Source organism: Lagenorhynchus albirostris, chromosome 2 (genome assembly GCF_949774975.1).
Source record: "Lagenorhynchus albirostris chromosome 2, mLagAlb1.1, whole genome shotgun sequence".
Taxonomy (NCBI): domain Eukaryota; kingdom Metazoa; phylum Chordata; class Mammalia; order Artiodactyla; family Delphinidae; genus Lagenorhynchus; species Lagenorhynchus albirostris.
The window spans coordinates 34,691,103-34,707,584 of NC_083096.1; the positions used below are offsets into that span (position 1 = coordinate 34,691,103).

Sequence of the window (16,482 nt, forward strand, 5' to 3'; positions counted from 1 at the left end):
TAGAGAAAGTGATGAAGTCTCTCTCCATAAAAAAAATTTTAAAGATTTTAATCAACTGTAGTAGAGTTCTGTTTGACAGTCTTATGATTAAATGCCTCTCTGAGCTATTTAATTATAGGTAATAAACAACTTCCTTAAAATTTTTAAATAAAACAGTAGCTACGGGTTCCTCTTTTCCTCTGGCTTAACCTTGCATCCTGTTCCTTTATCAGTATTGTATCTTGCTGAGTAATCCTGCTCTGCCCTCAGAACGTTAAATAATGCATTTGGAAAGCTCACCGTTACTTAACCTTTGAATCTGCTGTTCTTAGGAAAGAAAGATGACAGAGTAGTAAATGCCAACTAGCATCACAATCTGTTATTCCAAAAAAACTTTCCAAATTCAATCCAATAAAAATCAATATCCATTCTCGGTTTGTGGTTGTTGTTGTTTTTACTTTTACTACCAATTAGTAGTAGAAGAACACTTTCTTAACTTGATTAAGAACAGCTTATCTGAAACCAGCTAATGGCATGATATTTAACTGTAAGGTCCTAGACGCAGTCCTATTAAATCATGAACAAAGTAGGAATGTCCAAAAGCCTGACATTTCTTTACTATCTAACATTGCTCTAGAAATTCTAATCAGTGCAATAAAACAGTTAACAAAAATAAGGCTGTAACTATGGAAGAGGAGGATAAGCCTGTCATTGTTTACGATATGCTAGAGAATTAACTATGTTTTAAAATTAATAACATGCAGTTAGCAGTGACTAGATAAATATATAACTTATTTTCCCAACAGCTAATTAAGACACAAAATGAAAAAAAAAATTGCTCACAATAACTAAGCAAACATCTCAAAAATGGAAACCCCATTATAAAGCAGAAACTAACACACCATTGTAAAGCAATTATACTCCAATAAAAATGCTTAAAAAAAAAATAAAAGGAAACCCTAGAAATACTCCTAGCCAAATTCAAACCCCAGATGAGTGGCATTCAGGTCTAGAGACCATTCATTAACTGTGCGCCATCTGCTGGCTATAAATGACCTTTCTAGCCCTGGTACTGAGCGGGGTGGGGGGGAGGGGCAGGGGCAGCTTTCATCTTCCCAGGTTCCTCTTCTCCAAGATGACCTGAAGAGATGGTTTTGAGTTTCTGGGGCTGGAAACTTTTGACACATGTCCCTACACCTTTTAGCTACCACTGTTGTTCCTCTCCTACTATTGTTTGAACATTTGTGTCCCCCCTCAAAGTTATATGCTGAAATCCTAATCCAAGGTAATGGTATTGGGAGATGGGGCCTTTGGGAGGTTGTTGGATCATGAGGGTGGCAACCTCCTGAATGAGATTAGTGCTCTTAGAAACCCACAGAGCTCCCTAGCGCCTTCCATCATGTGAGGATACAATGAGAGGTCTGCAACCCAGAAGAGGACACTCACCAACCATGCTGGCACCCTCCAAAACTATGAAAAGTAAATATCTGTTGTTTATAAGTCACCCAGTCTATGGTACTTTTTATGGAGCCGTAGGGACCAGGACATCTCCTTAGAAACTTTTCTTCTTTTTATTCTTCCAGTTTTACTGAGATATAATTGACATACAGCACTGTATAAGTTTAAGGTGTAGAGCACAATGATTTGACTTACATACGTCATGAAATGATTGCCACGATAAGTTCAGGGCGCATCCGTCGTCTTGTATAGATACAAAATTAAAGAAATAGAAAAAAATGTTTTCCCTTGTGAACTCTTTACTCTCTTAACAACTTTCACATAGAACATACAGCAGTGTGTGATAGATTTATCACATAGTACATTGCATTCCTAGTACTTACTATCTTGTAGCTGAAAGTCTTTACCTTTTGACTGCCTTTATCCAATTCCCCTCCCCCAACCCCCACCTCTGATACCACAAATCTGATCTCTTTTTCTATGAGTTTGTTTGTTTGTTTTTGTAGTATAATTGACCTATGCACTATGTTACTTCCTGTTACACAACATAGTGATTTGATATTTCTATACTTTCAAAATGATCACCCAGTCTAATCACCCTCTGTCACCATACAAAGATATTATGTATTATTCCCCACACTGTACATTTCACACCTGCAACTCATTTATTTTGCAACTGGAAGTTTGTATCTCAATCTCCCTCACTTATTTCTCCCCTCCCCTCACCCCTTCTCCTCTGGCAACGATGTGTTTGTTCTCTGTATCTATTACTCTGTTTATGTTTTGTTATGTTTGTTCATTTGTTTTGTTTTTTAGATTCCACGTATAAGTGAAATCATACAGTATTTGCCTTTCTTTGTCTGACTTACTTCACTTAACAGAATACCCTCTAGGTCCATCCATGTTGTTGCAAACTGCAAGATTTCATTCTTTTTATGGCAGAAAAAGATATACGCACTCCTATGTTCATGGCAACATTATTTGCAGTAGCCAAGATATGAAAGCAACTTAAGAGCCCATCAATAGATGAATAAAGAAGAAGTGGCTATATATATACATATATACATGTATACATATATACATGTATATATATTGTAAATGATATATCCAGTAAGGGAGATATCCATATATCTCCCTTACTGGATATATCATTTGCAAATTTCTTCTCCCATTCAGTAGACAGTCTTTTCATTGATAGTTTCCTTCATGGTACAAAAACTTTTTAGTTTGACATAGTCCCAATTGTTTACTTTTGCTTTTTTTCCCCTTGCCTGAGGTGACATATCCAAGAAAAATGTTACTAAGACCGATGTCAAAATGTGTACTGCCTATGTTTTCTTCTAGAAGTTTTATGGTTTCAGGCCTTGCATTTAAGACTTTAGTCCACTTTGGATTTATTTTTGTGCCTGGTGTGAGAAAGTAGTCCAATGTGATTCCTGTGCATGTAGCTGTGCTGTTTTCCCAACACCATTTATTGAAGAGGCTTTCCTTTCTCCATTTTATATTCTTGCATTTTTTTGTCATAGGCTAACCCACACTTCATATAAGTGTGGGTTCATTTCTGGACTCTCTATTCCAGGGGTCCCCAACCCCCGGGCTGCAGACTGGTACGGCAGACTGGTACCAGTCTGTGGCCTGTTAGGAACCAGGCCACACAGCAGGAGGTGAGCAGTGGGTGAGTGAGGAAGCTTCACCTGCTGCTCCCCATTGCTCGCATTACCACCTGAACCATCACTTGCATTACCATCTGAACCATTGCTCATATTACTGCCTCAAACATTGCCCTCATTGCTTGCATTACTGCCTGAACCATCCTCCCACCCCTGTCCATGGAAAAATTGTCTTCCATGAAACTGGTCCCTGGTGTCAAAAGGGTTGGGTACCGCTGTTCTATTCTTTTCCATTGATCCTTGTGTCTGCTTTTGTGAAAATACCACACTGCTTTGATTACTGTAGCTTTGTATTATAGTTTGAAATCAGGGAGTGTGATACTTCCAGGTTTGTTCTTCTTTCTCAAGATTGTTTTGGCTCTTCAGAGTCTTTTGTGTTTCCATACAAATTTTAGAATTATTTGTTCTAGCTCTGTGAAAAATGCCATTGGTATTTTGATAGAGATGGCACTGAGTCTGTAGATGGCCTTGGGTAGTATGGTCATTTTAACAATATTATTTCTTTTTTTAAAAAAATAAATTTATTTATTTAATTTTTGGCTGCGTTGGGTCTTTGTTACTGCATGCAGGCTTTCTCTAGTTGCAGCAAGCAGGGGCTACTGTTCATTGCAGTGCGCAGACTTCTCACTGCGGTGGCTTCTCTTGTTGCGGAGCATGGGATCTAGGTGCACGGGCTTCAGTAGTTGTGGCGCACAGGCTTAGTTGCTCTGTGGCATGTGGGGTCTTCCCGGACCAGGGCTCAAACTCATGTCCCCTGTAATGGCAGGCGGATTCTTAACCACTGCGCCCCCAGTGAAGTCCCTAACAATATTATTTCTTTCAATCTATGAGCACAGAATATTTTTCCACCTGTTTGTGTCATCTTCAGTTTCTTTCATTAGTGTCTTATAGTTTTCCAAGTACAGGTCTTTTACGTCCTTAGTTATATTTATTTCTAGATATTTTATTCTTTTTGATGCAATTGTAAATGGGATTATTTTCTTAATTTTTCTTTCTGATAGTTTGTTGTTAGTGTATAGAAATGCAACCAATTTCTGCACATACTAATTTTGTATCCTGCAACTTTTCCAAATTCATTGATGAGCTCCAGTAGTTTTTTGGTGGCATCTTTAAGATTTTCCATGTGTAGTACCATGTCATCTGCAAACAGTGACAGTTTTACTTCTTCCTTTCCAATTTGGATTCCTTTTATTTCCTTTTCTGGTCTAATTGCTGTGTCTAGGACTTCCAATACTATGTTGGTTAGAAGTGTTGAGAGTGGGCATCCTTGTCTTGTTTCTGATCTTAGAGGAAATGCTTTCAGCTTTTCAGCATTGAGCATGATGTTGCTGTGGGCTTGTCATGTATGGTCTTTATTATGTTGAGGTATGTTCCTTCTATAACCACTTTGTTGAGAATTTTTGTCATAAAGGAATGTTAAATTTTGTCAAAAGCCTTTTCTATATCTATTGAGACCATCAAATGACTTTTATTCTTCAATTCATTAATGTGGTGTATCACATTGATTGATTTGTGGATATTGAAAAATCCTTGCATCCCTGAAATAAATTTCACTTGACCATGATGTGTGATCTTTCTAATGTATTGTTAGATTAGGTTTGCTAGCATTTTATTGAGGAGTTTTTCATCTATGTCCATTGGTGATATTGGCGTGTAATTTACTTCTTTTGTGATATCTTTGTCTGGTTTTGGTATCAGAGTGTGCCTGGCCTTGCAGCATGAGTTTGGAAGCATTCCTTTCTCTGCGAATAATTTGAGAAGGCTAAGCATTAATTCTTCTATAAATGTTTAGTAGAATTCACTTGTGAAGATGTCTGGTCCTGGACTTTTGTTTGTTAGGAGTTTTTTAAATTGCTGATTCAATTTCATACTGGTGATTGGTCTGTTCATATTTTCTATTTCTTCTTGATTCAGTCATGGGAGAGTGTACATCTCTAGGAATTCGTCCATTTCTTCTAGGTTGTCCATTTTATTAGCATATAGTTGTAGTAATCTCTTTTGATACTTTATATTGCTGTGGTGTCATTTATAACTTCTTTTTTCATCTCTGATTTTATTTATTTGGGCCTTCTCTCTCTTTTTTCTTTACAAGTCTGGCTAAAGGTTTATCAGTTTTGTTGAAGCTTTTCTTAATGGGGAAAAAGAGATTCTACTGATTAGAGAGGCAGAATGAAGACTAACCACTACCAAAGTCAACAACAATGACGCCGTCTTTGCAAACAGAAATAAAACTCTTTTTATTGATCTATTTTTAAAAGAAAAAAAAAGAGACAATTCAAGAGTGTGCTGAAGAGATTCAGATAAGTTACAGCACACCCAAGAGAGACTGGGCAGAGATACTGCTGAGACAGTTCCCATACCAGGAGAGGGGACAATTGCAGTAGCATGGACAGAGCACCTGCTTTCTGCAGAATTCTGGATAGGCCCTGGGAGTTAGGAGAATCAAACACAAAAATAAGACTTGAGCATGTGGATGGGGTCAAGGCATGTATGACCTAGTTGTGGGGACAGGCAAGAACATGTACAAAACAACATGTGAATTAACACAGAGCAATGAAACCAGAGCTCATCAATGTTTAAGTAGATTGTGTATAAGAATGTTAAGATCAGGTGGGCCTGATCAGAAAGAAACATCTCAGGGCTTCCTTGGTGGCGCAGTGGTTGGGAGTCTGCCTGCTGATGCAGGGGATGCGGGTTCGTGCCCCAGTCCAGGAAGATCCCACATGCCGCGGAGCGGCTGGGCCCGTGAGCCATGGCCGATGAGCCTGCGCTTCCGGAGCCTGTGCTCCGCAACGGGGGAGGCCACAACAGTGAGAGGCCTGCGTACCACAAAAAAACACAAAACTTTGAGCACAGAAAGAAACATCTCAGAGAGAGGTGGTTTCTGACCTCAGTTTAGGAAGAAGGATGGACCATTGATGGATGGGAGAAGAGGCAGAAGGAAAGGGAGCAGGGCTGATGCAATGGAGGCACTCAATAAATTCTCCAGGGACTGACCTGAACTGAACTCAGAAGCAGTGATGATACTTGGGAGCAGGATGCTGATGTCAGAGAAAACACTGACCACCTGATTAAGGTCAATAGCGAACTTCTGCTATGATTGGCTTCAAAAGTATGACGTTCATGGCAGATAAGTATATCATAGAAGTTAACGTTAGCACTCACCCCAGTTGCTTATAAGGGGAAGGCATTCCTGGCAACTGCTGTTTAAGAAGAGAGTTGAAAGTGTGACTTACAGAGGTTTGACTGACCGTCAGTGGTGCAGATGACTTAGATGACCTGATAAGTGAAGAGGAGGACTGAGTTCACATCCTAAGGAGCTTGGGCCCATACGCTGATGACTGGGGCCAGCTAACAATATGACCTGACCCTCATTGCTAGCCATGTTACTAGAAATAAAACGGCCTTTTGTTTGTGATACCTCTGTGAGCTTAAAGGGTTAGCTGCCTAAATCTGTATAAATGGTTGCCTGTACGAGTAGTCACCATTGGAGGAGCCCAGCTTCTGGTACAATGAAGTCACTCTCTCCCATGTTGTATGTCATCAGAACATCCAGGGAAGAATCATGCTGCCCCACTCTGGGCTCCTCTGTGGATAAGGACTGGATAACATCTCTCCAAACCTATCTTATACCTGGGTACCGATAAACTGATTTGCTACTGGCAACCAGTAGAAAGTGGATTACATGCCAGTGATGAACTGGGAATACACAGTAGACTAGAGTAAATGTGACCTGTCTTCCATGAATTTTTATTCTAAAGGAGCAAGCACCCAATGCTCACTATAGAACTGAAGCAGAATTCCATGAGGGACACTAACTTATTGGCCAGCAAGACCCACAGGGTGAGGAGGTATTTTATGCTCAACACCAGTGGGATATTTGCTCTCAGATCAGGACAGTCTTCCTGGTCCAGAGGGGTCTCAAGAGGCCTTCTTACCCAGGCCCCTGGCCTCTAAACTAAACACATTATAATTTCATCATTGAGGTCCCCTAGCTCTCTCATACACTCACCCTTTCAGGAAGGAATTTCTATATCAGGCCCTTTCCCTGCAGAAGAAACTTCTTGTTCTTTGCCCCTCCTTGCCAAATACATCCTCCATAAACTTAGACGAAAAGAACTGCACGTCCAAGTATCTCAACAGAGCTGGTCAAATGAGAGATCAAGACTCTAGAACTTGAGGGAAAGGTAGTATGGCATAAGAGCTGGAAGACCCGTGTGACTTTCCCAGTAGGTCCCTGTGGGTCATTACTGTTTCAGACACACTTTCAGCTCCACACTGCCACCGTGTGGCCCCAGGGCAAATCCCAGGTCACTCCTGTCTCCTTTTCCCTATTAAGTGAATGTAGGGGTACCAAGAAGGTGGCTCCCCGCCCCTCAACCTTGCCCTTGGCCCTGCCCTGTTCAAGGAGATCACAGTTTTATTTTAGCTTACATATCCCATTGACATTGCCCACAGGAAACAAAGATGCCCAGAAATCTCCTGGTTATTAAGTAGCTGTATTGGTCAATTTCAACCACGTCTGGGTTCTGGACCCAGGAGTGAGTTGCTGTGGCCTAGGCTGAGGCTATAGCCCCTCAAGAGATAAAATACCTATTTACATACAAAACATAGAGCCATCTTTAAAATTACTGGCCTGTACCAAACAACATAAAAAGCCATTCTGAGAAATGCCCACAGTCAAGCGATTAACCTCCTCCTGCCATCTTCTGTCCTGCCCACCCCCAGACCCCTGCTCCCACATGGGTTCCACGGGACTGAAGTACTGTATTTCACAGAGTCCACAGGACAGCATAAACATTTTACAAAATTGCTCAGCCCAGGGACAGTATCACTCAGTTTTTCCAGGGGTGAGCTGTCAGAAATGAGGATGACCCAGAGAGCACGGGACCTCCTTCTTGCTTCCCACAAGGCCCACCTCCCTGGACCCTATCTGAGGCCCTGGTGCTGGCTCTGAATGCCTGTGAGAGCTTCCTACAGGGACGGCAAACGCCATCATTCATAGATCCAGACAGGATCCTGCCATCTCCTTCAGGAGCCTCCTAGAATAGGCTCCTGAAGCCCCCAGCCCAGTGTCCAGCTGTTCCCCATTGGCCTCATCATAGGACAGCACTAGCTTTCTGGAAAAGGTCAATTGCAGCCTTTCCATGGGAGGAAGAGGGAGGGCCCCAAACCACCACCACAAGTAAATGCGCCCTCATGCGATGCAAAGCTGGAAATATAATAGTGGGATTATGTGCTACTCTTTGCTAGAGAAGGCACAGAGTAGGCTTGGAAGGGGCTCTAGTCAATCTTGATTCCAAGTCTCTTCTCGCCTCCCTACTGTAGAGCCTCTTGGGCCCAGTGCCCTGGAAGTCACCCACTGGATGCAATCCCAAGCCAGGCCACAATCTTCTCTAGCGTCAGTAGAGTGTTGTATAGTCTACAGCCTCACATTCGTGCCCTCCCAACAAGGCGGGCATTGTTATTTCTATTTAACAAATGAGGTGCCTGTTGCTCAGAGAGATTGGATAACTTGCCCAAGTTCAAACAGGTAGAAAAGAGGTGAGATCAGGACTCAAACCCAGGTTTGGGGGTACAAGGCCGGGATCCCTTGTACCTCCCAGTCATCGTGACGAGCAAAGATTTACTTAGTACCTACTATGGGCACCAGGGTCAGGAACTGTGGTCTGAAGTGGAAGCAGAGGAAGGAGCAACTTCAACAGCTCATGCTGGCATGGGAGGCTCCTCAGCCCAGCTCCATCAGGACAGATGGACAGGGAAGAAGTGGTTGGACGTCAGGGACTGACATTAGCAACAGGGTGCAGTGAAGTGAGACAGTGGGTTCCCACATCCACCTTGAGCCTTGGTCTCACTAGGGTCTGTGTCCCGCTCTCCCCTTCTCTAGTATTGAAGGGGTGGGGTGCTTTGTTCACTCACAACACTCAGCTTAGGTTCTTTTCTTTTAAGGAAGCCTAATGAGACTTCTTAGAGCTAAGTGGCCTCTTAAAGAAGTGTATCCCCAAAGCCACAGTCACTCCTCAAAACTTCCTAGGAGTGGAGGGCAGAGGGTCACTGCTCCCTGGAGTGCTCTCAGGAGCTCTTAATTAGATCAGCAATCCCTACATTAATAGGGGCTCACGTGTTTAGTATGGTTCAAGAGTTTACAAACCACCTACACACGCACAGTCCTATTTGACCCTCATAATGAAGAGAGCAAGGCCATTGGTGGTGGCATGGTGGTAGAACCAGGACCCAGTTCTCCTGACGTCAGCTGATGGCCTTTCCACCATCAAGACCATCGCTTTGAGTAGAACCAGAATCATGGTGGGGAGGTTATCCCATGGTATAAATCCCACTGCGGATAATGAGGTGCGGGACAAAGCCCCAGATTCTACCTGCCAGGCTCTCTTGGCATCAGCATCACAGAACTGAGGGCAAAAGTGGACAGTACGGCCAAGGCAGGAACCAAAGTCACCAGAATCGAGTCAAAGGGCATAAATGTCATTGTCATGAAAACACAACAATTCTTCCAGAGCCTACTGGTTAGAACGTCCTTAGAGAACGCTTCTCCAGTCTTGCAAAGTCATGAAAGTTTCAAGCTGGGAAATGCCTTAGAGATCATCTCTGTTCTACAGGTGAGGAGCTGAGGCCCAGAGAGGGAGGTGACTTGCCGAAGGTCATACAGATACCCTACGGCAGAGCCGAGTTTCCAGTCCTGGGCTCCTGATTTGGTCACGGCAAGCATGTGATTCGTGTGGAAGCTCTGAGGAGCCTCAAAAAATCCAGAGCCATGACTAAGTCACACTTTCTCAAAGGATGTCTCCTCTGTGCATCCCCAAGAGGCAGGAGCCATGTGGACCCCCTGAGGGGAGGAGGGAGAGCGACCAATCCCTGCTGCCTCCGAGGCTTCCTCCCACTCGGAATTTTATTGTGACCATTTTCATCTCCTCCTTTCCTCACTCTTTCTTCTCACGTTCACCCCCTGTTGGTCATTCCACTGAGAATATGCAATACTCTGCCCTGTCACCCACCCTAACTCTAAATGAGGTACATGGGGAGAAGAGAAGTAGCGTTTGCAGAGTTTTTACCAGTTACCAGGTGCTGTGCTAACCCTGCATTTCCCTTCGGTAGACAGGTGGGCATAGCAGGCGAAGCCCTCACACCTATTCACTTTCTTCATTAAGCAATCCTCTCTCTACCAAAAAAAAAACCCAAAAAACAAAAACTCAGGATGCAGACAGGGTCCTTCTCACAGGTTTTCACTCCTTCCCTCTCCTGGTTGAACTGGGATGCGCTAGTCAGGTTAGGATGAGACAAACAAGATAGGAGACCAGCCTCTGAGTCCCTGCTGCCTGTGGACCCCCAGACAGGACAGCCCTAGGCCTGTCAGATCTGGGGCACCACATCTACCGCACGTGTGGTTCCCAGACACCCTGTGAATATGGCAGGATCAGGGAAGCAGACAGTCTGATTCTCCCTGACTCCCAGCATGTGAGGTTGGGAGCAAACGACGGCAGCCATGTAACCAAGAGGAGCAGCCATTCTGGCCTCCTCGCCCTGCCTCAAACTGGGCTCCCCTAACTCCAGCCCTGCGCTCCCAGCATTTACACCCAGTGCTGAGGTGGGTAGAGACCCTCGCCACACTCCGGGGAGTGTTCTCTAAAAGATGCTGGTCTCGGTGACGGTGTCCCTGTCCACCTGCTCTTCATCCTTCAGTGGGTCTTCGGGCCCCGGCCTCTGGCTGAGGGTGGGCAGGCCACTGGAGCGGGTCAGCAGCATGGCGCGGCGGTTGGATGGGCTGCCGCTGGAGAGCTGCCTGCACATCCTGGGCCCCGGCCCCCCGCAGCAGGCCAGACGGCCGAGGGAACGCGGCCACAGGTGGCCGTTGAAGCCCATGTAGATCCAGGGGTTGCAGCAGCTGCTGAGGTTGCCCAAAAGCATGGAGATGGTGAAAGACACATTGGTTGAATCTGCCGAGAGAGAAGCACAAGAATTTTAGACCTGGGAGAGATTCCCAGTCCCTACTGATCGGAGAAGGAAATTGAATCCCAGAGAGGACCTGGGACTCTCGTGGGGCTCTGTAATTAGAAAGAAATACAGCTGGGGCATGAACCTGGGACTCCTGACTCCAGAGTCTTGCCTCACTGATTGATTTGTTCGTTTTGTACTACAGGGTGATGACAGGATCCGAGGCTTGCTCTGAGTTGACTTTAGAGGTGCAAATATAGTCCGGGACAGGACCAGCCCAAATAGGAGACACTGTCTTTGTTCCAAAACCTCGCTCTTGAATCCCCTAATGGATGTAGAGCTAGGATGAAGCAACTTCTATAAAACATTCAGGAAAAATAACCATGATTCTAGCCAGGTTCAGGCACACCTCCATCCCCACTTATGTCATAGATACGGGTGCACATTGCCTTCCGAATTCCGTCCTCCTTGACCCCTAGGGGTCAGTCCCAGTCATTCTGTCATTCAGTCAGTTTGCATGTGAGTATCAACTGTGCCAGGCCAGTGATAGGGACCTGGTAGGGCGATCAGTGGAGCCTGACAGTCCTACAGGTCCCATGATGTCATCTCCAACTGTGCACCTTCCAGGTACAGGGCATCCAGGCATCCCGTTCCAGACCAGTACTTGTTCTCTGTCATCAGAAATTACATCCAAAGAATGCACCATCCTTGGCGGGTGGGGGAGCTTATTTCTCTCCCGGGAAGTCAAAATGTGAGAGTTCAAAGACTCTGATAAGATTTCTTCCAGATACAATACTCTTTCTGAAAATGAAATGAAACGTCTCATGACAACAGGAAAGCTGGGGGATGGGCCCCGTCCTCCTGCTAGATGCACCACGGCTACAGTTATGGCGTGGGTTGCATACTGAGTTACCCTCCTCTTCAGTGGAGGCTGTAGCATCACTGAGCACAATGCCTAAGCTAGAAGGAACCTTAGAGGTGGAATCACCAAATACAACGTCAGAGCTGGAAGGAACCTTAAGGGTTATGGCGTAGACTTGAACCTAGGTCTTCCCTCTTCAAAGCAGCAATCCTGCACCCTGCCACCATTTCAACCAACAAACTGAAGGGCAAAGCTCAAGTGCCTGCTCTGTAAAGCACCATGAAATCTTCTGATACGCCTCTCCTGAGGGTATGCTCTCCAGTGCGGTACTCATAGCCCAAGAGAAGGGAAGATACAGGGTCAGAATGTTTGAGAGAAGGCTTGAATCATAGAGTTAGGAAGCTGAAGACACCTGGGCCTGGATGGGCAGGTCTAGGGCACAGAAGTGAGGGCAAGGAGGGAGCACCTGTAAGTGGAGGAGACACCATCCTCAGCAACAAGTACAGCCTCCTTCAGGCTTGTCTGGGCTCTGGCCTGCTCCCCAGTTAACTTAATACCCAGGGGCTGCAGAAGACTTGGGAAGTTGCTTTGGCTAAGGGGTGGTATTCACCCTGTCTGCTCCATCGACATATATATGTAGTGCCCAGACTCGGCCAGAGACTTAGGGGTTCCAGAAGTTTCTTCACTTGGGAAGCATCTGTTTGATTTAGGCCTGTCTGAGCCAGGCCCGGTGCAGGGGCTGGAGATGGGCCCGGAGCATTGGAGTCTGCAGAGGCTTCACCTCTCAGCCCCCGAGGGCAGATCCACTACTAGTCCTGGCCAGCCGCTGCACTTCATTCCGACGGAAGCTCAGCTGACAGTCGGGGGCAGGGCCAAGGGCAAGGATACAGACAGCTTCTCACCAAAGACTCAGGGACAGGTGGCCAGGAGGCTAGTTTGCTGTGGAGGAAAACTGGGTGTACTGGAAAGTAAGTCTAAAGTAATGAATGTCAGCTGGACTCGAAGGTCCCAGAGGGCTTCCAGTTTTCTGAGGGAGCACATTTTCTGAGGGATACTTAGCTCCTGTACTTCATACTCAGTGAGGCTCTTGGTAAGCGGTAAGTCACTCTATACATGGGTCTCTGGGACAGGCTGATGATGACAGTGAGTACAGCAGGCGAGCAGGAAAGCCTGCACTGGCTGAACAGCAGGATCCCCATCTTCTTGGAGGTTCCTTGAGAAAGGGGTGAATGGCCTTCTCACCCCTGGTGACATCAGCTCAGCTGTGATTGTTGGGAAGAAAGCCATGCCACGGTTAAAGCTTGGCCCATAAAGACCTTGATTCGATTCCTGGCTCCATCCCCTACTAAGCAGTGGCACTTCGGACCAGTTATTTCATCTCTCTGAGTCTCAGGTTACTCAGATGTAGAGAAGGTCACCCCGAAGTAGCACAAGGCCTGAATGTGCTTGGCACTAGAAAGCCCTCCTTCCTTCTATTCTGTGCTTGACTAGAGCAGGGAGGTCCCTACAGGTGGTTAGGATTAATACGCTCATTGCTTTAAGGGTAATTTCTAAAGTCTCTGGTCCAGACTGGTGTCTGAAAGGTGGTTAAGAAGGGGTATGATGGGACCGTAAGAGTTCAGTACTGCCGTCACACTTCTCTCACAGAGTTGTGTTGACATCATGAACAGCCTTCCACTTACTTCATCTCTCCAGAAAAGCAAAGCAGTTGGCTTAAGTGTGTGCTAGGATGAGCAAAATGAGATTAGAAACAAAAGCACAGGGAAGGGGGACCCCTCCCTAAGAGCTGGTAGGAAGTGGTAGCCAGGGTCTGCTGGCCAGTGAACCCTCTGGAAGCTTCCAGAGGAAACTGTGCACAGGGCCTCCCTAGGGCAGTCACATGCTGCACCCATTATATACCCCAAGCTGTGTATAAGATGTGATGCACTGCAGAGGACACAGTCACCCCTCTTCACAGACTCGTCCCCCACTCTTCTTAGGGGAGCAGGAACAGATGTTTTTGAATACCTCTCTCCAACATTTTGGGTGCCCAGACACCGCATCTACCTTTCTGAGGACAAGTTCACCCCCAAATGGCCTGACCGTCTGGCAATGTCTAAAACTTATGAGGCTGCCATCTACCTCACTCCAAAAAATGACCAGAACAAGGCCTTCTATGTGCCAACCGGAACACAGTCCCATTTTGTTTTTCACGTAGGAGGAAGGGCCCTCTCCTCATCACTTTCAGAGCCAGGGTTATGGGGGTGTGGGGGGGCAGGAGGATGTATTGAGGGAAAAAACAAGGAGGCACCAGGCTCGGGTTCTACTTTTCACTTTGCTGTGTGGCCTTGGGCAAGTCATGGTTCCTCTCTGAGCCTCTGCTTGCTCACTAGCAAGACAAAAGACAAAAGTGTTGAACTTGAAATTTCAGGGTTGTGCACCAAGACTAATTCATTGAAAGTGGCTGTTGTAAAGGGAGTTCAATGTCATATTTAGTTGCAGGGGGGAAGGGTGCCGAGGGACGTAGTTCATGGGCCACAAATTTCCATCCTGGATGGAATCATTTGAAAATCCCTTTCAAACATCTAAGCAAACCACCAGTTGCTTGGCCAAATCTACTAATGGCCATATTTTTTTAGGGCCAAAGAGTATTTTAAAACGTTTACATTAGTTACCAAAATTTTAAAAGATGGAAATTCATGCCAAAGATACTCACATGGCGTCTTTTGGCCGGAGGGGAGTTGCAGCTGTCCCTTTTCACATGGGACAGGCGCCATCTTTCCTAACTGCTCATTTGTCACCTGTGTGGCCTTGTGAGCCATCGTGACCCTGTCCTAATACTCTTGTCCTCTCCTCTCCGCATTTTCCACCTCCTGCTCCCACATCACCCCTCACCAGACCACACACTTGCCTTCATCAGGGGCATTCTCGTCCCACACAGACCACATCTGGACGCTGAAGAAAGGCGCCCAGCAGGCGATGTAGGCCAGCACGATGACGAAGGTCATCTTCACCGTTCGGATCTTGGCCCGTGAGATGGTGTTGGTGCCGCTGACCCGGGATGGCAGCCCCCGTGTGGCTGCAGTTGGGGCAGAAGGAGGTGAGGGCCGGTTCCAAGTCCTCCAACCCCCTCCTTCTACCTTCCAGGCCCCGGTCTTGACTTTTAGGTTCTTACAGATTTCATGGCAGATGAGGCTGTAGCAGGCCGTGAGCATGGCCACAGGCAGGATGAAGATGGCCAGGGTGGTCCAGGTGATGTAAGCCCGTGGCCCCCAAGGAAAGCGGAAGTCTGCCCAGCAGTCCAGCACTCCAGAGCCCTGGATCACCTCTCGTAAAGAAAAAATGAAGACTTGAGGGAGGCTGAGGATGGCGGCCAGCAGCCAAGGAGCTGCAATGAGAGGGTAGGTGGACAGGCTGGGCTGCTGGAGGCTGCACAGGGGGTGACAAACGGCCAGGTAGCGGTCAAGTGTCATGGCCAGCAGCATGTAGGTGGAGGCGAACATGCTGAGCACCTGCAGGTACTTGATGGCCCGGCAGAGGGGGTCAGGGCCCTGGAAGCGGTAGGTGATGTCCCATAGCAGCTGGGGCAGCACCTGGAAGAGCGCCACACCCAGGTCCGTCAGGGCCAGGTGCAGCACAAACAGGTGCATGCGGGAGCGCTTGCGGCCTGCCTGTCCCACTGTCAGCAGCACAGTCAGGTTGCCCCCTGTCGCCAGCACCAGGACAGTGGCCAGGACGCCGATCTCCACCTTGGCCAGCTCCTCATCCCGGCCCAGCCAGGGTGTGGTGGCATTGGGGACAGAGAGGGTGCTCCCGGGGGCGGGGCTGGTGATCCAAGGAGGCCCAGGATCCATGGTGGAAGTTTGCTGGGAGGGAACGGGAGGAAGGAGAGGGATGGATGGAGAGTGTGAGTGTGAGTGGAGAGGTTGGTTGAATGAGATGGAGTGGGGAGGGGAAGTTATAAGATGGAAAAAAGGAGAAGGTTGGGGATGACAGGGAAAAGGCTGAAACTGGATGGCAATCGTTAAGAAGATGGGGATAGAGAGGACGATGGAGAAGGAGATAAGGAAGGAGAAGATGCTGACCCCGGAGAGGGGAGGGGGAACCCAGGAGCCAAGGGAAGGAGGGGTCAGGGAGGCAAGGTGTCAGGAAAGGAAGAATGGATGAGGCTGTGCACGGTGAGGCCTCTGGAAGGGAAAGAAGGCTGGGGGAGCTGGCACCACTCCCAAATCCACCCCAAATCCACTCTCCCCAAACTTTTCTGGAAGCGGAAAGCGGATGTCCCTAAGCCTGGTTGTTGGCGCGCTCCCGGCCATCGGTGTCGCCCGCCGGCCTGGAAGCCCCAGCCGAGCCCACGCGCCCCGGCCGGCGTGCGGCGACCAGCGGCAGCTGGAGCGCAGCGGCTCGGCCGAGCGAGTTTTATGCTCTAGCGCAGCCCGAGCGCAGCGGCCCCTCGGCGCGCCGGTTGGCTCCTGCAGAGGAGGGGCGGAGTGACACCCACAGGAGGAAGAACCGAGAGCCTGGGGGGAGGGGTGGGGGTAGGTGTCGGGGGAGGGTCCTGGAGGAGGGACAGAGGGGGCGGTG

At 47.3% G+C, this 16,482-nt stretch overlaps 1 protein-coding gene across 1 annotated transcript; it reads right to left on the reverse strand.

The window, feature by feature from the left end:
* Window positions 1-10,748: 10,748 nt before the first annotated feature.
* AVPR1B (arginine vasopressin receptor 1B) lies at window positions 10,749-15,752 on the reverse strand. Its single transcript, XM_060142105.1, has 2 exons — window positions 14,810-15,752; window positions 10,749-11,059 (listed from the first exon to the last, which is right to left on the reverse strand). The coding sequence occupies exons 1-2, from the start codon at window positions 15,750-15,752 to the stop codon at window positions 10,749-10,751; spliced, it is 1,254 nt and encodes a 417-aa protein (XP_059998088.1).
* Window positions 15,753-16,482: the final 730 nt, after the last annotated feature.